This window comes from Leguminivora glycinivorella, chromosome 25, assembly GCF_023078275.1.
Source record: "Leguminivora glycinivorella isolate SPB_JAAS2020 chromosome 25, LegGlyc_1.1, whole genome shotgun sequence".
Taxonomy (NCBI): domain Eukaryota; kingdom Metazoa; phylum Arthropoda; class Insecta; order Lepidoptera; family Tortricidae; genus Leguminivora; species Leguminivora glycinivorella.
Window position 1 is genome coordinate 6967169 of NC_062995.1, and position 24742 is coordinate 6991910.

The 24742-nt window shown below is 39.2% G+C and overlaps 1 protein-coding gene across 1 annotated transcript; it reads right to left on the reverse strand.

Moving 5' to 3' along the window:
* Positions 1-193: 193 nt before the first annotated feature.
* LOC125239468 (cholesterol 7-desaturase nvd) lies at positions 194-24742 on the reverse strand. Its single transcript, XM_048147078.1, has 9 exons — positions 24673-24742; positions 23164-23406; positions 22214-22397; positions 20791-20976; positions 19667-19839; positions 17212-17317; positions 2534-2655; positions 748-918; positions 194-462 (listed from the first exon to the last, which is right to left on the reverse strand). Exons 1-9 carry the CDS (start codon positions 24673-24675, stop codon positions 298-300), a joined length of 1353 nt encoding a protein of 450 aa, XP_048003035.1. The 5' UTR covers positions 24676-24742; the 3' UTR covers positions 194-297.

Below are 24742 nucleotides of genomic sequence, written 5' to 3' on the forward strand. Positions count from 1 at the left end.
TCTTTCAAACTAATCTATTTTCGCTATAGAATTGAGAGCACCACGCCCTAAAAATCAGTTCTTTTTGACTGTTTGTATAGATTGAAAACTACTTTTTCTACACGTCACTAGATGGCGCTTAGCAAACTTATGCCATTTTTAACCGACTTCAAAAAAGGAGGAGGTTCTCAATTCGACTGAATTTTTTTTTTCGCTATAGAACTGCAAGTATCACGCCCTAAATTTGGTTCTCATTGGCGGAGAGTAAAAGCAGTTTGTATTTTGAGAACTACTTCTACTCATCACAAGATGGCGCTGTCACCAATCCAAAGGATTTTGTGTAGCGTCTTTAAAACTAATGCTATTTTCGCTATAGAACTGAGAGTACCACGCTCGGAAGGCGCGAATCGTCTTGTCTGTCCGCACGTAGGCCGGAGAACTCATGTAGCGTTTGTTGTTCCAAATCATCACGTCACGTTCAAACTGAAAAAAAAAATCTAAATTATCAAACACAAAATTTATATTAAAATAAAACCCCCGACATTGTGGATCGATTTTCATCAAACATGGCTAAGAATATTCCTGATATAGCGCGACAGAGCTAGATTACCTTTCGCGGCGTTTCGTTTTCGTTTCGCCATTCGGCCACGGGGCCTAGGCGTCAGTTTAATTTACTTCCAATATTTGGCAATAGATGGCGTAATAATACTTGTCAATAGATGGCGCTTTAATCAATCATTTTAAAATAATCGTTACTTCAAAACTTACCATATAACTCTCTCCCCATATGAATCCAGTGACTATAGGAGCGTTATAAGCGGGTGAGAACATTCTATGGACGACTCGTTGTAGTAATGGTCCTATAGGGGTCACTGATTGGGAGATAAGCAGGGGTCCGAACCCGGTATCTACGTGTAGACGAACATGGCCGGGACCCATCTGAAAGAACAAAGAAAAATTAAAAATATTGCCAAAACAGTGGAGCAATGTTTTTTTTTTTTAGATTGAAATAAACATTAAATACATGGAACCCGGTCATTAGTAAATGCAAGAAGAAACAAATATCGCAGGTTGTAAAACCGAATATCGTGAGTGTTGTGTGTCGATAAGGTGACATCCGTACACAAACTGTTCAAGTGGGTAGTCAGGACCAAGTGAAAAACTCGTACAGAAGATGTTGATGTCAACTTCAGCCAGTCTGCTTCGAGACCATGGGGACAAATGCCGTCCTTGAAACGGAGGTTGGTGTTTAAAACATAGTAATATATAGGCAATTAAGTCCCGTTTTCAATTTTAAATATAACCTTAAATACTTCTTAATAACTGGCATTTTGCCACGGTTCTTAACAGCAAGGGGACTTCAACTTTTTCAATTAATTCCAAGACTTTGCGTAGTCACTAGTTTTTACGAAGCCGTCTGCACAAACGCTTAACGAAACGCTCACGAATCGTGAGTGAATAGTGAAGCGTGTGGGCATTTGGCTATGCACACTGACCTCCCCACACAGAGGTTAAACTGGACGCCCTAGGGATTAGTCCGGTTTCCTCACGATGGCATTTTATACATAAGACGCGTGTTGTTGCCTATTAGGGCCCGAAGTCTACTGAGAGTTGTTCAGATGTTATATTTGGTTCCCCTTTTTGGCATAATTAACCTTTCACATAATCTGTTATGGCATAGTACAGGTACGCATCATTTTTCTAGGCATAGTTTTGTTTGTCCGAATATATTTCGTGCATAAAGGTTATTCGCCGAATGGTTTTTATGCATAAATTATTTGTGCATAACATTGTTTAGTCGAAATTTACCACGCAGAATTTTTATCATAGGTAAGACTACTATATTGATGTTGCAGTTCTAACCTAACCTAACCGACATTCTAGACAAAATGTTGTATTTATTGAGGTCGCAGTTCGAACCTAACCTAACCGACTCTCCTGACAGCATTTAGCGTGGGTGGTTATTCAGATTTAGAGAAATATGCCAAACACAATTATGCGAATCAATTTTATTCATAAAAACAATCGGCGTAAACAGTGTTATGCGGACTTATTTTCGGACAAAGTAATATTAGTATTATTTTAGATTATGACAAATAAGTTTTCTGCCAAATTAACATTCGCTGAAAACCGATTATGCGAAGTCTGTTATGCGAAAATCGTTTCGGACAATCAAATGTATGCCCGTGTGGTGACGGGTTAAGAATTTCACCACCCCCTTTCTTCCCGTGGGTGTCGTAGAAGGCGACTGTGGGATATGGGTTAAAGTGTGGCGTAGGCGAGAGGCTGGCAACCTGTCACTGCAATGTCACACTTTCGTTTTCTATCGACCCCTTATTTGCCAAGAGTGGCACTGAAACTTGAGTAGTTTCATGTGCTCTGTCTACCCCTTCATGGGATACAGGCGTGATTGTATGTATGTATGTATGTAAATGTATGCCAAATAGAGGGAACCCGTTGTATTTACAGTAGACATTTGGAACTCCATTAGCGCGATATAAAATCATAGATATGCAGCGTGGAATCAGGAGTCTCAGGACACTTGTATCGTTACCTGTGTAGCCACCACGTCCATGTGGAATAAACTGAGGTCCCCTATCTTGTAGTGGTGTTCTAGTTTCATTGTGGCCATGTGACCTTCGCCGCGCGACCATTCCGCGGACCATGAGTGTTGCCCTGTAAATACATATATGCATTCATTTCAGAATAGAAACAACAAGAAAACATTTGTAATTTTAAGAAAAACTGTGATGCACATAATATAAACACTAGAAATAAGCATAAACTCGCGGTGCCCTTCACTCGGCTCTGTAAAATTAAAAAATCATTCATGGGTAATTGTGTTCGATTTTATAATAAACTTCCGAATCATACAGCGCGTAAACCTAATAGGGGCGATAAATGAAACCAGGCATATAATTCAATATTGTTATCATTAATTAAGAGGTGTTTTTGAGTTACTTTTAATTTTCACCCCATAAAGAATTTTTGAAAATTTTCCCAGCAGCAATGTACTGTAAACGTGGTTGCGATGACAATCAATGACAACTGTCAACGAGCGGTTAACGCGAGTGTGTTTGCATTACGTTGCGGGCCGAATTATTTTGTATGGATAAAAAAAATATTTCAATTTTAAGTAAAAGCACAGATCAAATAATACTAGTACAGATACCTAATCCCATACTAAAAATGGGCGCCGTCCTAAGTATTCTAGACCTGTAGGCTAAATTTAATCCACATTCAAAGAGCTAGATGGCGCTAGTAGCCACGCGTGGCCAACAAAACTCTTATCAGTATCCTACGTCGAAATAGTCATCAAACTGCAACATCTTGCGACATCTGTTTTAGCTATCACGCACTAAACCTATAACGTCACATGGACGTTTAAAGTCGAACATTACTAGATGGCGTTGCCGTGCGGCTTGTATGTGTGCTCGCCGCGTACGTATAATATACTCGCTCTGTCCGCAACACATGCAAGCGGAATTGAATGAACGAGATCCGCGGCGCCCCACCCCGCACCCCACGCCCCGCGCCCCGCGACCACGGCGCCGCGCGCCGGCGACCTTGAGTTGAGAGGCCCCAGCCCCCGACCAAAGGATGCATTGATTTGTTAAAATTTAAAGCACTCGAAAGCAGGCGCGTAGTTAATTAGAAATATAGAAATGAATATTATTACATTTCATCCTTAAGACGATACAGGAAGAGTTAATTCTCCATACAAACGCTCTTGACTATTTATAAGTACCTAGGTAGTACTTAGTAAACTTAGTTGCTGACGGCGTCGCGTCGAGGTCTTGGCCCACTCCGCCGCAGATCGGCGACCGAGCGCGCATTCGTGTGCGTTCGGAAATCCTAGCCAGTCGGCAATCGTCGCGTCTCATACTTCCATATCGATAAGGTTTGATTTCGCATGCATCGCATCGGTCGTGCATGTGGCAAATGTCGGAAGGATTTCAAAGGCAAAAATCAAAGATGGCGGCTTCAGTGTATGGGATATCGGTCCTACATCCGATATCGGATCGGATAATGTGAAAACGCACTAACGGTAAATGCTTAGGCCGTTTTCACATTATCCGATCCGATATCGGGTGTCAGATCGACATCCTACATCCGATAAACGCTTCCGATAGTGTCGGATGTAGGTCCGATAAAAAGCGTTGTTCCAAATCAATGAAGTATGATTTTGTATCAAAAAGTATTTAAAAAATGTTTTATATTTAATAATTATAAAGCACTATATTCCAAATATTATATTGTAGAATTAAAATAACGGCATAAAAAAATACTCAAGAGTGTCAGGCAAAATAAATAATTTTACATTCAATTATATCTACTAAAAGATGATAAAACTAGTATCCGCAATTCGGACCGATGCATTACAAACTTTTTTTTCAATGGAAATTGTTCAACTAATTTGAATTTCGATCATTGGCAGCTGTTTAATAGACGACATTTTTGTCACGCACACTACTACAAACGTATACCTACATTATTAACGCACACAAACAAATATTATCGGCCGACACGACAGCTGAATATTCTACGAACACGCGAGCGGGAGCGAGGCTTCCGCGATTTTGGTGACGCAATCATAGACTAAAAAGTTAACCACGCAGATGTGCCATTTTCATTGTTCCTACTAATGTGTTTCACCTCTAATAGATTTGCGAAATATATTTATTTCAATTTGGAAAATTATTAGGTAACTACTTACTACTTTATGAATTATGTTACTATAATATAAAAAAAAGTTAATTTGTTTATTGATTGTTAATAGTTATTGAGTAAAATTGTATTTTTAGCACGCTCACTTTTTGCTGTTTTCTTTTGCCTGGTCATGAAAAAAGAGAACAATGGATACGCTTTGTCCAAAAAAACTGACCGCACTATATATATATTATTATATATATAAGTATATATTTGTATTTTAAAGAAGAAGATAAATCTTCAAGAAAAGAGCGTACACCCATCTTAAAGGCCGGCAACGCACCTCCAACACCCCTGGTGTTTCGGGTGTCCATGGGCGGCAGTGATCGCTTACTTTGTATTTTTTAAGTTGTAAATAAATAAATAAATAATTTTGACAGGCGGAATATAATAATGTGTCACATCTGATGGTGGACTTACTACTCTACGCGTAAATTACCGCTTCGCGCACTCCGCGAATCTGTCAGCTTGTGCAGAGTTTCCGTCTGGCAACGTCGCCTATAGTACGTAGTACATATAACTCAATGAACGGAACGCACACAATCGCACCGTTTCGTTGGCAGTATACTGTAGATAGTGGCAGCTCCATCTAGTGACAATATGCAATAAAATTTAGGTAGCTCGATACTGTCGCGCGCAGGTTGTTCACGTTTTGTTGCGTCATAGTCAGTAGTAATATATTACGTGATATTATTTCTTTGAAAATTTCTAAAATAATGCATTAAATTTGTGTTGTCATCGATGTTTGTATTTAATTTATAATGTACTTAATTTATGACGCTTCAAATACCTTTAAATCTAGTTGATAAAAAAATAATAATCGTCAATCGTGACACTTAGCGCCATCTATGACTTCTATTTGGAAATAATTTTGCACTGTTCCGGATGAGACCCCATGGTAAAAGTTATCTAATTCCATTTTTTATGTCCTATACTCACCACCGTTAAGAGGTTCGCCCGTATTAGGTTTACACCCTGTATATTACTGAATTAACAAATATTGTCAAACAAACATATATTGTCAATTAACAAATTTAAGAATTATGTAAAGCGTGTATTTCCAAAGCTTATCATACAACACAAGACTACATGAATGATAAAACAACGTGGGATTAATTGTTATTGGAAATCACTTCGAAATGGTTCATTATTTTTTATGTTTTTATTATTGTTGATGAAATTAATATTGTATTTTTTTTGACATTGGATTTTCCCTAGAAATATTCTAGACATGTGTTATTATATATACATATATAATTATACATTTTTTTGTTTAAGGATTATTTTTATATGAAACTGTATAATTCTAGAGTCAATATTATTATGAACAATAAATTGCTCTGATACTTACAAACTTAGGTTACATTATGATCATAATGTATATGTAATGAACTATTTATAAGAGCTTTGTAATTAGGCCTACATGAATAAAGATATTTTTGAGTTTGAGTTTGAGTTTGAGAACAAGGTAGATTTAGATATAGACCGTGATGTGATTACCTTTTCCGTAATAATGATCATACATTAAATATAACAAGATCATACCATCCCATACATTAAAATGCGATCGCCTAAGAACGCGCATACACTACACCACATAAGCCTAATTAGTAATTAAGTTTAAATAGTATGTATTAAAAATTGCCATACCCCACCAGGGTGCCATGTGATCCTATGTACATATGCAAACAACTTTGTAACCATGGTTCGCAATAAATGATTATCTTATCTTATCTAAATGGCGCCACAAAAAATGCCCTGTTGCCATCGATTATTTGTAGATTGGCGTTAAGTGTCACTTTCGAGCCATAAACCTATGTCAAAAGAGACACTTAACGCCATCTACAAGTATAATCGTAAGCTACAAGACATTTTTTTTTTGCGCCATCTATGTGTGGTGTATGCGCGTTCTTAGGCGGTCGCATTTTAATGTATGGGATGGTATGATCTTCTTATTTTTAATCTACGTTGTAAGGAGTTAGTTCATAAGTAAGTAATAATGCAACCTTGCTATTTGTACTACTATAAATTAGGTGTTTATTAAATAAAACCTTAGTCATTATTCCGCATTCACTGTGTTTAATTGTACGCCCAACTTCCCGCACCACATGGCGACCCTGCCACGTGAGGTGTCGGGTTCGCGCGCCGCCGCGTGTGCAGAACTGCATTAAAGGACGTGATCCGACACACTCGTATATCGCAATTTTATTTAAAGCTACAAATATGTGCAATTCAAGAGTAGAGAAAGAAAATGTCTTTATTAGCCAAAACGCCGCAGGAAGATCCGCCAACGACGCTCCATTCCACGAGATGAAATATCACTTGTCATCGATCAGTATTGTCATGATAGTGATTTGCTCATTTTTGGGCATCGGAATACTCTACAGCTGCTATAAACTGTACAAGAAGTGCCATGACAGATGGTCAAGAGATTTGATTGTTCAATACAATCTTCGTCGATCTTTTAATCGCGATCTGCGTGAGGCTCACTGTCATCAGTGAGCCAACTCGAGGTGTCTCCTACACAGCGGATAGAGCAAACGAGTGACCCGGTACATCCAGCATCAGGACGACGAGTGCCCCAGGTCACCCCAGCGACCACAGCGTGTGTACGGTAAAGTGCGCGTATTCGGAAAAGTGCAGTGAAATTTAGTGCGTGCATAAAATCGGAACTAAGGTAAAAGTGCGTAATGTTACGTTTATTATACATAGAACTCCATTTTCTTTAATTTTAGGGTTTAAATAAGTACCTATTGTAAGATAACTGCATATGCTATTCTGACATGTCAAGTCAGTTACAAGAAATATTTAACGAATTGAAAAGCATAAAAGATTATCTAGTTAAACTTAGTTATGATAGACGGACATCCGAAGTCCTTAACTTAAAGCTAGAGGAAGCATTTTTAGTTTATTCTGAATATTTAAAGCTTTGTGAAGTAATAAAGAAGGAAATAAATGACAAATTAATAACGGGACAAAGGTTATTAGATATTGAAACTTTTTGCGAGCATATTAGAAATTTGTATAAACAAATAGAGGATTTTTGTCAGAAAACCTATACAAGTTCAAAAGCTATATCTAAAGAAAAATTAAAAATGGACGAGTTTAGTTTGAAAATAGCGCTATCATTAATACCATCAATGACAGATGATGAAGTTGCCATAAATCAATTAATAGACTCCATTGAGTACTACGATTCTACTTTAAAAAGTGACGGGAAGCTACAGCTTATAAATTTTGTCTTAAAAAATAGGCTTACGCAGGTAGCAAAATTGAAATTAAGCTCGTCCTACACTACTGTTCAAGCTTTAGTGGCCGACATGAAAAAGCTATTGTTGCCTAAGAAATCAGCCACTGCTATTCAAAATAAATTACAGACGCTGAGACAAGCAGATCTTTCGATTGACGACTTTGGTCAAAAATTGTCGAAAATGTTTGTCGATCTCACGATCGCGCAATCAGACGGAGACTCAAAATCATTTAATATATTAAAAGGATTAAATGAAAAACAGGCAATAAAACGATTTGCCGACGGATTGCGCAATCGTCGAGTGAGTACTATTATTGCGGCACGTGACTACGCGTCTTTAAAGGATGCTATACAGGGTGCGAAGGATGAGGAGACGCACTCAAATAATACGACAGGTGAAGTATACGCCTTCAATAATCAACGTAAAAATACTTATTTCAGTAGAGGCTACAGTCGAGGGCGAGGTTCTTCTTACAGAGGACAACTGCACTACCCTACTACTGGTGCGAGGACGCAGTACGTCATGAATGTCATGATGCATGCAACTGCGTCGAAATGTCGGGAGCTCAACAAACATCAAAAAGGTAATCATAATTACAGTCCCGGTCAATGTAAGTCTAATGAAAGTAACCGTGAATCATTTAAAACTAGGGAAGTACCGACTAGTCGGGAAAGACGACTATTCGGCCACTTTTGTAGTCGGCGATTAGTCGGCAAAAAAGCCGATTAGTCGGCACTTCATAAGTGATAGAAAAACAGTACAAAAATAAATCAACAGCTGATGTGGTTGTATTATGTACCTATTTGTTATGCCTTTCTTAGTCAAAATAACAAATATCAGATATCAGAAAAATAAATGTCCTACTTAGGACTATCAATTTCATGGGCAGGATTACTAATTCACTACCTACTATGCCAAACCGGTTGTTGAAAATGGAAAATCTATCTAAATATTCTCATAGACATTTGAAACCTGTAAAAAAATCATGAAAAGCGCAAACAAAGGACCAAAAACGACATTCAAAATGTAAAACTTAGTTAAAAAAACTGTTTTGGCCGACTAGCCGACTAATCGGCCGACTAATCGGCCACCCCAGCGCCGACTAGTCGGTAGTCGGCCTATTCGGCCAAATCAATAGTCGGTACATCCTTATTTAAAACTCTTATTAGAACATGGTACGTACTGGTGTTTTTAAATGCCTGAAGTATCCGTAAGTCTCAACTGCCATAGGAACGGATAACGGTTCGAATTTCAGAAGAAAACGTTATTTTTACACTTGAAGCATAAGGATTTTTTTGTGATGGGAATTGTTATCCTAAAAATGGAATCCTACCAACTGCGCCATATACATTACATACAATATTGAAACAGATGTGTATATAATTATGAAAGTATACATAAAATAAAGTGATGAGACTGAAATTAAGTATCTACACACACATAATATATGATCCCAGTAGGTAAAATACACATATGTGTAAGTGTGATTACAGTAGAAAGGATTCTTCGGTTCTGCCCCATGTTGCGGCTACTATCCATTCGATATATTTGATGCCAGACTAACTTATTCAAGCAAAACTAAGTAGATTACCAATTATAATCGTGATCAGTTTTTAGACTAAAAATTATAGTTAGAAAAACTAAAAAAACACGTTTCTATAGCAATCAAACTAAAAACCTAATCATGGTCAAAGTTCATTACAAGTCTTTTCTATGAAATCCATAAACAGCTACGATACGATGTTCCATAATGAAGTTCCAATTCAGCTCCATCATCAGATCAGTTGGACAGTACCATTGTATTGTCACATACATACAGCTGCCATTTTCATTAAGCTACGATCCTTGGAAGATGGTTAAATTATTGGGTTGGCACAAAAGTAATGACACACTCTACAAAACTCTATACATTTTCTTTCTTAAGTTAATTGTTTTCGATAATATTCTAGTATGTTGTAAAACATTCTAGGTACTTCTAATGTGAGGGTATATAAAGCCGCCCTCGTGATTGGTTTAGTTAGATTGAAATAAAATGGACGAGCGACAAGTTCGAACACTTTACTTATACGAGTACTTGTTAGGCCACAGTGCGCGGGCTGCGGCTGACAATATCAACACTGCATTGTGCGCTGGAAGTACAAGCCATGCCACGGTGTCCAGATGGTTTGACCGTTTTAAATCAGGAGACAGGAGCCTTGAAAGTCAGTCACGCTCAGGGCGACCACCTGCATTCAATGATGACGATTTACGCCGCGAACTACAGTCGAATCCTGATGCTACTACTCGTGAATTAGCGGAAGCACTTAACTGCAGTCACCACGCTGTGGAATACCATCTGCATGAGCTTGGATATCGAAAAGTTTTGGCTCGATGGGTACCGCACATCCTTACCGACGCCAGTCGTGCAGTCCGTGTCGCCATCTGTCAATCACTTTTGCTGCGACCCCGACGTAAAGAGTTTTTGACTGATCTGGTTACGGGAGATGAATCATGGATTTATTATGAGAACGATACACGTCGTGCTTTTTGGCTGCCTCGAGAAGAAACGCCACCAACTCAACCGAAGCTGAGTCAAAAGAACCGCTTAAAAGTTTTGCTTTGTTGTTTCTGGGACTCGCAAGGCATGCTGTTTCATGAACTATTACACAATGAAACTGTAAACGCTAACAAATATTCAACACAGCTCACCGAACTATCTTCTGCTATCAAGAAAAAACGACGAAGACGAGCCACTGTAATTTTACTACGTGATAACGCTCGACCTCATGTCGCATCTACCGTTTGCCAATAGCTGCAGAACTTGGGCTGGGAGACGATACCCCACCCACCTTATTCTCCAGACCTCGCACCATCAGACTTTCATTTGTTTAGAGCCCTGAAATGACATTTGCGGGGTTAACAATTCAATGATTTCCATGATGTACAGGTGGAGTTGAACAACTTTTTCGAGGCACAGCCATCAGAGTTCTAGGCGAAAGGCATCCAAACTTTGCCGGATCGTTGGCAAGAAGTCATAGATGCTAATGGTGATTACATCATCGACTAAGCTTTTTGTATTGTAATAATAATAAAAAATATTGGCGTAGGGATGTGACGACCCCATCGCCCACTGGTTTTACCAGTGCAATCAGTCAACGCAGGGCAGCTTGTGGCGAGCTGTTGGGGAACAGCGACCCCACGTACCCGAGTGCTCCTGGGGAGTTCTGTTACCCGTAAGGCGGGTGGGTGGGACAGTACTCTCTACCTCTGGCTTGCCTTGGCTGGCCGTCCAGAGTGGAGTCGTTAGGGCTACATACCCCAGGGGTGGAAGTGAAAATTTGCGTAAGACGCGAGTTGGTACAAGTGGCTTAACAGCCACTGGGCAGAAAGCGGTGTACACCTCTCGACACCCTTGAGTTCTCACACCGGTGTTGCCCTTGAGCCATCTTGGATGTCGCTTTTTGGGGCCCATCTTGTGGGGACGAGTCACCGTCTGCCGGAAATAAAATTGGGTACCGTTTTATTAGGCAGGCGTCCGGTTTTTTATCCATTTAGTCCATCACTTTCATCAAAATAGCCCAGTTCATTTTAGATTCCATTAACTCTCAAATAGTCCTTACACCCTGGCGGGTGTTGCCTCTTCGTGTGTTCCATGATACGGGCAAGGGCAACATCCGCTCGGTGTACCCCTTACATCTCATTAAAGTGTCGAAAGGGCCTCTACGCGTTGGCTTCGGCCCCGCGCACGCCTCCCAAAGGTCCGGAACACCATTGTTCCGTGATGGGAAAGACATACAAATAATAAAAAATATAAAACGTAAACCAAGTGTCTCATTACTTTTGTGCCAACCCAATAGTTTACTCTATTACATAGTTACATACAGGTCGACCTAATAAAAACGTGTTATTAAAAATAATGTCCTATTCTCATAAAATTTAAAATGTGTGTGTAAAAAAGTTGGCTTCTGTATTTAGTCCATAGAGGAATGTAAGGGAAGAGTTGTAACTCCATACATCAGTAAATGCGGGTTATTTGTATAGGCATAGTTAAGTGATATCTAGCTACAATCACGGTTAAATTACGCAGAATATGCTTTGGCATAAATCATTTCGCAGATTTTTATAATACCGAATCGTACGTTGGCATAATGTTGATGAGCATAATAGTCTTCTAGTCGAATAGTACTTTCGCAGATAATATTTGTGCATATTTGTGCATAATATTTGGGTGGCATAAAGTTGCAATTTGCTTTTCGATAGCGAGTCAGATGTGTTGGGGATGCAAGATACCTAACACTCCTCCTCGCTTCGCTCGTCGTCGTACCTAACGGGGGCTCTGAGCCAGTATTTCCTTTTCGATAGCGTGTCATAATTCTGCTCTTGTAATACTATGCTATACGATTATTATGGTACATACAATTATGCTAAATCAAAGTCGACCAAAGTAATGCTCTGTGAAACAATATTCTGCCAAATGTGTCGTATGCGTGATAGTAATAATGCCAACTAAGTTTTCTGCAAAATTACCATTCGACCGAATGGTTTTCTGCGAAACATATGCGAAGTGTGTTTCTGGCCAAAATTATTCTGTCAGATGAGGGTAACCCACAATCGCGCGTCAAATAGCGTGAAGTATCAGTACCACTACTCGATACTAGGTGGCAACTGGGTCTCGTCTGACAAAAACATAATATATTCAATTATCGATCGGTGTGAATAGACGTGTCTTGCATTATTTTATTAATTTACGAATTAAAATCATGTGCAATATGCATTGACCTCGATTTTGACAACCTGTGTCATGCGATGTTCTTTCCTTGTGCTGTGCAAACTTAGTTATGACGTCAGTGCGTAGTGCGTACCTATCAAAAACTTTATACAAAATGAGTGGTAATAGTCCATTCGGCCGTAGCTCCAAAACTCAACGAAGCCCACCATCAACACCAGTGCCTTCGGATACCAGGAATGAAAATGCCCAACAAACAAGACCAGATCAATCTAGCCTAGACCTGGTATCAACCTCAGAACTTCAGAACTGGATGAGCAACATAGAAAAATATCTTTATGAAATTAGCAGCATCTCGACGGAAGGCAAATTGAACGCCGACCAGAAGCTCAGGATCCAAAGCTTCTGCTGAAAGGTTTCCCATGGTTCCGCAAACATGGCAGTCCTCTACCAAAGCCTTAAACAAAAGGCCATCCAAAACCACTACGCCCTTCAGTCGCTGGAAGAAAAACTTGACCTTTCAGAAAGTTTCCGAGCCCTCAAGAACAGCATCGTTAGCGCTACTACATCAACTACAAACGCTGTGTCTTTTGCTGATATGGTGAAAACCAGCAATAAAAAAGAAGTCCGCCCTGTAAATTTGAGTTCGGTTGCAATTTACCCTAAAGACCAGTCAAAGTCAAGCGAAGAAACAAAAAACCTTGTGCAAAAGATGATTAATCCTGAGGAAATGAAGCTGTACGTAAGAGCGCTGCGTAAAGTTAAAAATGGCGGGGTTATTATTAGCACGGATAGTAAGGACGACATAGAAAAATTGAAATCGACATTTAAAAGCACATCTCCGAATCTCACCATCGACGAACCCCTCAAGCGCAGGCCCAGGATCATTGTACTAGGCGTACCGTCTGCTATGCGGGAACAAGAGGTCTACAGTTGTTTATCATCATCCTCCTTGCGTTATCCCGGCATTTGCCACGGCTCATGGGAGCCTGGGGTCCGCTTTGACAACTAATCCCAAGATTTGGCGTAGGCACTAGTTTTTACGAAAGCGACTGCCATCTGACCTTCCAACCCGACGGGTAACTAGGCCTTATTGGAATTAGTCCGGTTTCCTTCACCGAAAAGCGACTGGCAAATATCAAATGAAATTTCGCACATAAGTTTCGAAAAACTCATTGGTACGAGCCGGGGTTCGAACCCGCGACCTCCGGATCGTAAGTCGCACGCTCTTACCTCTAGGCCACCAGCACTTCCCTACAGGTCTACAGTTGTTTATACGAGCAGAATATAGCCGATAAATTTCCAGAATTAACTAGAGAAGAATTCTTAGCTTCTATAAAATTAAGCCACAAGTCAGGTAAGAAAGATTTAGAAACCTGTAATTAGTTAATTACATAATTGAAGTCCCAGCCAATATACGCAGAGCTCTCATTTCTCAAAACCGAGCATTCATTAACTGGTCATCGTGTCTTGTGAAAGACTTTACAACCCTTACCAGATGTCTGAAGTGTCATTTCTATGGCCACGCTGCGAAAACATGTAGACAACCAGAACTGACGTGTGGACATTGCAGTAATCTAGGCCACTCGGACAAGGAATGCCCCAATAAAGCAGAAGACCCGAAATGTGCCACATGCAGTCTCTTCAAAAAACAGAGCAACCATCAAACTGGGGACCCTGACTGTCCCGTCAGGAAAATGGCTGAACGACGATACATAAACTCAATTGACTATGGGGAAATCTAAGTAAAATGAGCAGATTAAATTATTGATACTTTGGTTATTTTTTAACAACTTTGAACTAATTAATTAATAAAAACTTTGATTATAGTTATTGACATTTTCTGTCATTTTAATGATCAGTTTTTAACTTTTTCACAAGCGGTTAAGGGAGGCAACAGGTGACCCTCGCGCCGGCAGCTTTCTCGCGCAAAGAATTGCTATTGCAATACAGCGCGGGAATGCTGCCTGCGTGATGGGCACCTTGCCGAGAAGCCAGGGCTTAGACTTTTAGGTATTTTTATTTTTTAGATAGGTTTAGTTTTAGTTTTCTAAGTCTAGTATAATTTTAACAGTATAATTTGTAGTATGTATTTCTTTCTAATAATAAAGAAAGTTCCTATAAAAATATAAGCATTTCTCATGTTTTTGTATAATTTCATTGTCAATGGGTAGCATCTATTTACAAAGCAATAAATTTGCCCTACATTAAGTATCAAAACCTGTCAAAATGCAGTTCTTGCAATTTAAGATAGGTAGTTTGAATAACAATGTAATAAATGTAATAATTTAAAATATGCACGACCGACCTCCTTTTTAGATTTTATAAACGCTTACATAGCAACATATATTATCCAAGTGTAATTTATTTAATCGTAAACTAGAACTTTCCTTTGCTAATCCGCGAATAGATAACGTGCAAGTCAATCAGTGCTAACCTGTTATAATTACTTGCGTATTTTTTACATGCAATTAATTTTCCCACCCTCCCACCGCAAAAATAAAAATAAATACGCAAATAAATATAACAACCCACCACCAAAAATACAAAACTCGACACGTGTTTCGCCTCTCTACGAGGCATCCTCAGAAGCTGATGTTGACGGTCCGAAGTCCCGCAACTGACTGATCGTCCCCAGAATGGTCGGCCATATTTATACTTTGTCCACCCCCTACCAAGCAAGTTAGATGGAAAAATTCGTAATAACGGCGATGACGCAACATTCAACTGCTCATTAAGGATTAACCCCTATTGTTGTACCTAATTATCTCCAACTGTTCTAGAACCCCCAAACGCAGGCCTTTCTCACATACATGTAAAACATCAAAAGAATGATTCTCTGATACAGTATGGTCACTCTCTATCAAATGCTTTGCAAAATTGGATCTCTCTGGATGGTTGTGCCTGTACGATGCCATATGCTCCTTATACCTAGTAGTGAAATTGCGGCCCGTTTGGCCCACGTACACTTTGTTACAAACATCACAGCTCAACTTATAAACCCCAGATTTTTCCCTTTCTCGATCCTATCTTTGCCGTTACAAAGCTTGGAGTGCAAAGTGTTATTTGTCCTAAAGGCCACAGGAATGCCGTTTGACTTCAAAATCTTATAAATGTCCTCTGACACTTTGCCAACATAAGTAATGCTCGCTTGACACCTCTTAACCGGTTCAGAAGGACGTGCCGCATACAACATATTGTTAACCATAACCATTCGCTTCTTTCTGATGATGCCATCAACGATTGATTTATCATAACCGTTCGAAACTGCCAAGTGGTAAATATTGTCCAATTCGGCTCGATAGTGTTCTTCAGAAAGAGGCACAGACAACATCCTATGCACATAACAGTGAAAAGCGGCCAACCTATGCTGCCAAGGGTGTGTAGAAGAAGCTGGTATAACTGTATCAGTATGTGTAGGCTTGCGGTAAATTTGAAATTGATGGCCATTATTAACTCTAGTAATGGTCAAATCTAGAAAATTCAATGACTTGTCTTGCTCTAGTTCCTTCTTAAACTTGATCTTTGGATGTTTACTATTAAGCCCAGTAACAAATTCATCCAGCAGGTCCATACTCCCCGTCCAACAAATAATCAAATCATCTACGTATCCGTAGTCAACTAGGAACCCTTATAGTTTCGCCATGTCTGTCTGTCCGTCCGTCCGTCCGTCCGTCCGTCCGTCCGTCCGTCCGTCCGTCCGTCCGTCCGCGGATAATCTCAGTAACCGTTAGCACTAGAAAGCTGAAATTTGGTACCAATATGTATATCAATCACGCCGACAAAGTGCAAAAATAAAAAATGGAAAAAAATGTTTTATTAGGGTACCCCCCCTACATGTAAAGTGGGGGCTGATATTTTTTTTCATTCCAACCCCAACATGTGATATATTGTTGGATAGGTATTTAAAAATGAATAAGGGTTTACTAAGATCATTTTTTGATAATATTAATAGTTTCGGAAATAATCGCTCTTAAAGGAAAAAAAAGTGCGTCCCCCCCCTCTAACTTTTGAACCATATGTTTAAAAAATATGAAAAAAATCACCAAAGTAGAACTTTGTAAAGACTTTCTAGGAAAATTGTTTTGAACTTGATAGGTTCAGTAGTTTTTGAGAAAAATACGAAAAACTACGGAACCCTACACTGAGCGTGGCCCGACACGCTCTTGGCCGGTTTTTTTCCTAGTTCGGGCGCACGTATCACTTGCACGTAAGATAAGTAAACGCATAAATGTAATATTAGCAATAAGGTTTTTTTTTTCAATAAATTAAATTAAATTATTATTCTTATTAGAACAGTTTACAACTTATATTACAACCAGAAGGAATTGAAAACAAAATATTGATTAATACTATTGTAATATTAGCTAAAAATTGGTGAGCATTAGACTTTCCGTTCGTCGCGACATCTATTGACAAGTAGCAGTACTGATAATTTACGCTAGTTGACGCGTGATTGTCACTAGATGTCACTTAACTATGCCTATACAAATAACCCGCATTAACTGATGTATGGAGTTACAACTCTTCCCTTACTTATTCTTCTATGATTTAGTCTAACCTTACCTATAAAGTTAAGCAGGACGGGGTATTTTTCTCCCATATTTGACAGCAGGGACGGAGAGTGCACCGCATTGAGATGGGCCACGTCAGCACCATTTTCTGGGATATCCTGCAAATGATTCTAAAAGTTAACAAGCTAAACTAAACTAAAATTAAGACTAAATTGTAATGTAATGATGAAAGAAGCGAAGAAGATAGATAGAAGATGTAAGAAGCGCTTGGCATCCGTTAGCTCGTTGGGTGGACGACATCCGGAAAATTGCGGGTCACAACTGGATGAGACTAGCTCAGGACTGGGACAAGTGGCGTACTAGAAGAGAGGCCTATGCTCAGCAGTGGGCGATAAAGGGCTGATATGATGATGATGATGAAGACTAAATTAATATCTGTTCCGGCTATCACCTGATCCAAAGGTGCCAAAAATGCTAGCAGCATTGCCGCGTTACGCAGCCACCGAAATTTGTTGGACCAGTGGCCCATTTCTCGAAATGTACAAGCCTTGTATTACAAGTGCGCAAACTGTCAAATCGTATGGGTTGTCATGGAAACACACTTGTAATACAAGACTTGTACCTTTCGAGAAACGGGCCCCTGGTAAGAGCCGGAAGGGGGGTCGTTGCCTCTGTCCCTTAATCGCCGCCCAAAAGCTCCAATAAAAGCCTTGGCTTCCAAGGTCCTGCCGTTTTAATAACTGATCGTTGCTAATGGAAACATTGTCACTGTCTGTCGCATGAGATGAGATGAGACGACCGGTCTGGCGCAGTCGGTAGTGACCCTGCCTGCTGCGCCGCGGTCCCGGGTTTGAATCCCGGTAAGGGCATTTATTTGTGCAATGAGCACAGATATTTGTTCCTGAGTCATGGATGTTTTCTATGTATATAAGTATTCGTATATTATATATATCGTTGTCTGAGTACCTGCAACACAAGCCTTCTTGAGCTTACCGTGGGCCTCAGTCAATCTGTGTAAAAATGTACTATAATATTTAATATTTATTTATTTATTTAAATTGGCACAGATATCGGTGCAAAGGTGTTCGTCAATGCAAAATGTGCTTTCAAATTCATCTCGATTTTATTTATAATATGCAAGCCATTTTTATACCCATTTTCAAGCGATTTTCAATCGAAGCGAGAGCGACTGTATATTTATTTAGGTACCCATGTGAGAATGGCGACTACGACATTGGTCTAAGCACAGAATATATAATAGTACAAGTACAGAAGGCCCACTGCTTTGATGTTCACGAAATGCCGCCTTTTAAATGCCTACAAAATTCTAACAAAGAAACGAGCCGCACGTGCGCAGCATCGGACGATAGGGTTGCCTATGGATTAAAACGAATCAATACTCAGGTGAAATGTTATGCTATTATATTCCAGTCTTGGGTACTTTCTAGTTATATACCTCTATATCTAGTATTTACATATTTTTGTTTAAATCCCAACATCACAACACAAGCCTTATTACACTTTTCCGTGGGACTTAATCAATAGTAGATCTGTGTAAGATGTCCTATTTTATTCATGATGTCTATTTAACTAAGCACCATTAGACATTCACACGCGGAAATCGCATATAAAACTTTAAAAAAACTCGCGACGTAAAGTAACAATAGAAAGTGCGAACGTGCGTTCCGTGAGAACGCGCGCCACCCCTGATTAGGCCGCGAACTCGCGGCCGCCAGCATGTACTTGTAGCGCGGCGATAGAATCGCAGAGTGAGCCGCCCCAGTAGGCCTAGCACATGATGGCCGCGGGAGTATGTCGCCGCGAGATAGATCACACGTCTTCTTCTAACTGTATTAATGACATAAGGACGGGTAGTCTATCTCGCGGCGACATACTCTCGCGGCAATCATGTGCTAGGCCTACTGGTCTAAGCCGAAAATGGCAAGCGGCGGTCATAAGGTGCGGATGAAAGGTCCCATCGCTAGCCGGGAGACACTGGGATATAAGTCATATTAAGTGCGTTCCTTGCGCCAATGAACTTTGATTTGAATCCATTGACATTATGATAGTTTCTGAAGCCTAGCATATTAACAGCATCGTCTTTACAAAATAGTGTAGTATCTCATAAACTCATAATTACTTCACAACTCATTGTTGCTGTGATATTTTGCATCAAAGTTGAATACTTTTAGAGTCAAAAACTGATTTTTTGGTCATAACTTTTGTTGTAATTAGTTTAAAATTAAAATTTCTTTTGTATTTTTTAGAAAAGTCGAAGGCAAATCCAAACATTCGATTAAATTTATGTAACACGCTTCACTAAAATCAAATTTCGATAAAAGACCATGTTTAAAAAAATCATAAAAAAATAAGTATTTTTTTTTAAATATGGCTCTTACGAATAGAGATAAAAAATTTAAAAACCGATGGCCGTTGGTCTTATAATTCTACCTGTAGTGCAAATTTAGGAGTTTCAACTCGAAACTTGTCAATAATTATTAATGTACCATGCAATGCGATCCAACAACGAACTCGTTTCGGCCTCTGTAACCCCACGAGGCCAGCTCCTCAGCGTCGCTGATGGCCCACAACGGAGGCCTACGCTCCGCGTCGTGCCAGATCCATATAGCACCGTCGGCCTCCACTGTGGGCCAGGTGCGTATGGACACGCCTTTTGGCGCTGAGGACAAAAAGGAGAAAGTTATTAAGAGGTAAGCTATTGTTTCACATAAAATAATATAAGCAAAATAAATAACGCCATATGCAAGTAAGGAAGAATATTTTTTTTCTCTCACTAACTCGGAAACACGTGTTTTGTCCTTATCGCACTATTTGTAAGCGCGATAGGGACGGCCAGATGTTTTATCATTTTCCCCTGACTAGCTCGGAAAGACCGTGTTTTATCCTTTAATACCAGCGGGTAAAAACGCATTTTATCCACTAGTGGGTAAAGTAATTTAACCTTGAATAAAGTCAAATTAACTGCTTTAAAATTGATAAAAGTAAGTGAATCTGGTAATAAAGATGATTTACCACCTGTGGAACTACTGGAAGCAGTGATAAACGCATTATTTGCGTTGTAGTTTCCTCGTAGTGAGGGGAAAAGTTTTGTGTTACACTCGGGTGCAAATGTATTTTACTTGTTAAAAAACTCGCAAGTTCAGGATTCTATTCATTCGCTTCGCTCGTGGTTCAACCATAGAATCCTTTCACTTCCTCGTTTTTCAATTCCACACTCGGCGCTAAAATACAACTTTGCCCCCTTGTATAAAAAATAACTATTTTTCCACTTGTAAACGAAACCTAGGTGCTAATCCCCGTCCCTTTACCCCTTTTTGCTTTAACTCCACTCCTGATGTATGAAAAGGGCACAACACAACTGCCCCAATCCCCAAGTTTTTCCCAAGATGTCCACGATATGCATCCAAAAAATCTATTGAATATAAAATACTCACGATTATCCTGTCCACGAACGTTGACAAAGGCCCGTCAGCATTGAACCTCCACTTATGAAAGGGGCACTCTTTACAGCTGCCCCAACTTTGCCCCCGATCCCCAGGTTTGCCTCAAGATGTTGTGTTCACAATGCATCCAGAACACCAACCAAATCTATTGAATATAAAATACTCACGATTATCCTGTCCAGGAACGTTAACACACGCCCCATCAGCGTTGAACCTCCACTTATGAAAGGGGCACTCTATACAGCTGCCCCCAACTTTGCCCCCGATCCCCAAGTTTGCCCCGAGATGGGGGCAATATGCGTCCACGCAGCGCGCTATGCCATCTTCACCGCGGTACACGCAGAGGTTCTGACCTGAGGGTTGAAAACATTTTCATGATGTCAAAAAGTTATTTGCTGAATTTTTTTGAGAGACTACGACTTTCAAGTAATTTACTACACGCTTAGGGAGAAGTACGGACAAAATGACAGGGTGTTTTTTAGAGTCATATAGCGCTCTTTTCAAAGAAATTATTGGTCATTGGTCCATTGACTAACTTTATCACTGACTTTTAATTGAAAATTAACAACATTGTAACCTCTATTTCGAATAATTATAGAGGCATGTTATGGAAACGTTGACAGTCTAGCGGTAAGAGCGTGCGACGTTCAATCCGGAGGTCACGGGTTCGAACCCCGGCTAGTACCAATGAAGTTTTCGGAACGTATGAGCGAAATTTGATATTTGGGAGTAGATTTTCGGTAAAGGAAAACATCATGAGGAAACCAGACAAATCCCGAAAAGGCTTAGTTTTACCTTTCAGGTTGGAAATTCAGATGGCAGTCGCCTTCGTAAAATTAGTACCTACGCCAAATCTTGGGATTAGTTGTCAAAGCGGATCTCAGCCTCCTATGAGCAGTGCTAAATGCTGGGATAACTCAAGGAGGAAGATGATGGAGACATTTGTATCGATCGGGCGGCCGTTTTATCCATAGGTGTTATTTTGTGGCAAAAGTCCATCAGCTTATCACAAAAAAAACCGGCCAAGAGCGTGTCGGGCCACGCTCAGTGTAGGGTTCCGTAGTTTTCCGTATTTTTCTCAAAAACTACTAAACCTATCAAGTTCAAAACAATTTTCCTAGAAAGTCTTTATAAAGTTCTACTTTTGCGATTTTTTTCATATTTTTTAAACATATGGTTCAAAAGTTAGAGGGGGGGGACGCACTTTTTTTTCCTTTAGGAGCGATTATTTCCGAAAATATTCATATTATCAAAAAACAATCTTAGTAAACCCTTATTCATTTTTAAATACCTATCCAACAATATATCACACGTTGGGGTTGAAATGAAAAAAAATATCAGCCCCCATTTTACATGTAGGGGGGGTACCCTAATAAAACATCTTTTTCCATTTTTTATTTTTGCACTTTGTTGGCGTGATTGATATACATATTGGTACCAAATTTCAGCATTCTAGTGCTTACGGTTACTGAGATTATCCGCGGACGGACGGACGGACGGACGGACGGACGGACGGACGGACAGACAGACATGGCGAAACTATAAGGGTTCCTAGTTGACTACGGAACCCTAAAAATTGTGAGGTCTTACCTAAAGCGTCCACACTAGTGACATCCCCATTCCTCAGGTCCCTGCTCTCCGCAACAGCAAACCACCCGTTTGGATATGGAGGGGGCAGTTTCACCCCCAACTGACGGCTCTTCATTGCCCGGGCGATCCGGATCTCACGGTTTGCCCCCTTTGGTACGTGCTCATAGCCAATGTCTGATAGCTCCTGAAAAATGTATAATAAATAATAATAAATAAATATTACAGGACATTCTTACACAGATTGACCGAGTCCCACGGTAAGCTCAAGAAGGCTTGTGTTGTGGGTACTCAGACAACGATATATGTAATATACAAATACTTATATACATAGAAAACATCCATGACTCAGGAACAAATATCTGTGCTCATCACACAAATAAATGCCCTTACCGGGATTCGAACCCGGGACCGCGGCGTAGCAGGCAGGGTCACTACGCGCTAGGCCAGACCGGTCGTCAAATGTATAAAAACTATGTAAGAGTAAGGAAAACATCTGTATAGGTATGCACAAGAAAAGAAGTGGAAAGTGTTAAGAGCGGACGCTTGGTCTGCGGTTGATGAGGGTTCGAGTACCGCCGAAGGCGTAAATTTTTCCAGTTTTTCCTATAAAAAACTTGGAGAAAGGAAAAATACTTTGAAATAAATTATTTGAAGTTTGAAGTTTAAACATTGCTCGATGAAAAGATACGTAGCTAATCAATAATCAATTAGTTTCATTGGTTTAATCGTCGTAATAGTATTTTATTTCTAAATTTATTATAATTTTTGCAATGTCTTCGATAGGCAATCGGCAGGCGACAGGGGAGGGGAAAGAAACGGCGAGTCCCACACATCGTGCGTAACAGCATTCCCACTTCGTCAAAAAAAAAAAAAGGTTGAAAAAGCTTTTTCTACTGACGAACTAGGTGTGTTTTAGTATACCTCTGTAGCATAAAGCAAAAAATACTCACTTTGATATACAGCACCGGACTCCAATAAGATTTATAAATAACGTAAACTACTAAAACTAATATCACAGTCATCATGATATTAAACCTATAAGTATAGAAAAACTCTATGGTTGTTCGCGCCAGCGCGGCAGCCATCTTTGTGTAAAAAAGTAAAACGTCGAAATTTTGACAGCTCGCGTCCATGTTGTTGCCCCAAGCCATGGTTGCGTTGGATGTTTGATCCTGTGCTTTGGCCATAGAGACCTGTAACAAAAAAAGGTATAAGATAAGTACTTTACTTCATTTCATAGTTAAACTTAGTTAAACTCTGGAAGTTAAATTTTACGTATCAAAACATTTTTTAGGTTATAGAAAAAAAAAGATTTTCGAAGATACTGTAAAAATATACGCCCCTCCGTGCCCCTATTTCCAAACTTTACCAACAAAAAGTTATGAATTAAATATTCACAAAACAGTGGCATTATAATAAGATATTACAGGAAAAGTAAACTTTGAAATCTTTTATTTTCAAAAAATGTTTTTCAATTTTACCGTTCATTTGATAGTAATACATAAATATTATCACTCCAAAATTACGAGTTTTTAAGAGTATTTACATGAAAAAGAGTCCCGATATTTCATGCTTTTGCTAATCTCATAATAAGTACAACAAGTTTAAACAACCTGTTTAAATTGATTTCCGTTAACTTTAAGGGTAGGTACAAGTACCTAACTCTAAAAAGCTAATGTCTTAAGTTAACTTTTACTGTTATAGAGTTATTAAAAACAGTTATTTGTTTTAGAATAGGGCAAAGTTGTTGTTTAACCGCGCGTGCCAATATTGATACCCGAGCAAGCGAAAGATTTCAATATTTTGTGTAGTATAATCTTGAGCGTTGCGAGAGTTTCAATGCACGAAGGTTATACAAATTTTGCTACCGACTGAAACACAAAATTATTCCTTAATTATTCGCGGTCCTGGGTTCGAATCCCGGTAAGGGCATTTATTTGTGTGATGAGCACAGATATTTGTTCCTGAGTCATGGATGTTTTCTATGTATATAAGTATGTATTTATCTATTTAAGTATGTATATCGTCGCTTAGCACTCATAGTGCAAGCTTTGCTTAGTTTGGGGCTAAGTTGATCTGTGTAAGGTGTCCCCAATATTTATTTTATTTATTTTATTTATTTATTTAATCATCATTTACTTATAGGTAAATTCCACCAATATTCGTATGAAATACTTCGCACACTTAAGTATGGATAATATGCACAACTTATTCTCATTAATTTTTGATTATCAAAAAAACCTTTCCAAGTTGGTGTGTTTTTTTTCCGTTAAATTCGACAGATCTTTAGACTCATGTACATGAACCATGTAAATATATGTCTATTCGTTTAATTCAAAAAATAAAAAAGTACCTATTAAAGTGAAAAAATCTACAAAAACTAGTTTTTAACTAAATTAGATTATTGATTCCAACTATAACGGTATTAATCTTAACCCCTAGTGCAAAACAAAACTCACCATACTATAAATCTGCCGCCATTTTTCTTTTTTTTTTCTCTAATCGGACTAAGGCAATCGATCGTTCAGC

Bases quoted from the DNA above. Each gene is read 5' to 3' on its own strand.
- LOC125239468 (XM_048147078.1), bottom strand. The intron at 20,977-22,213 runs GTAAGACCTCAC...TTCAACCCTCAG, and splicing joins CACTAGTGTGGACGCTTTAG to GTCAGAACCTCTGCGTGTAC. The intron at 19,840-20,790 runs GTGAGTATTTTA...TTTTGTCCTCAG, and splicing joins CGTTCCTGGACAGGATAATC to CGCCAAAAGGCGTGTCCATA.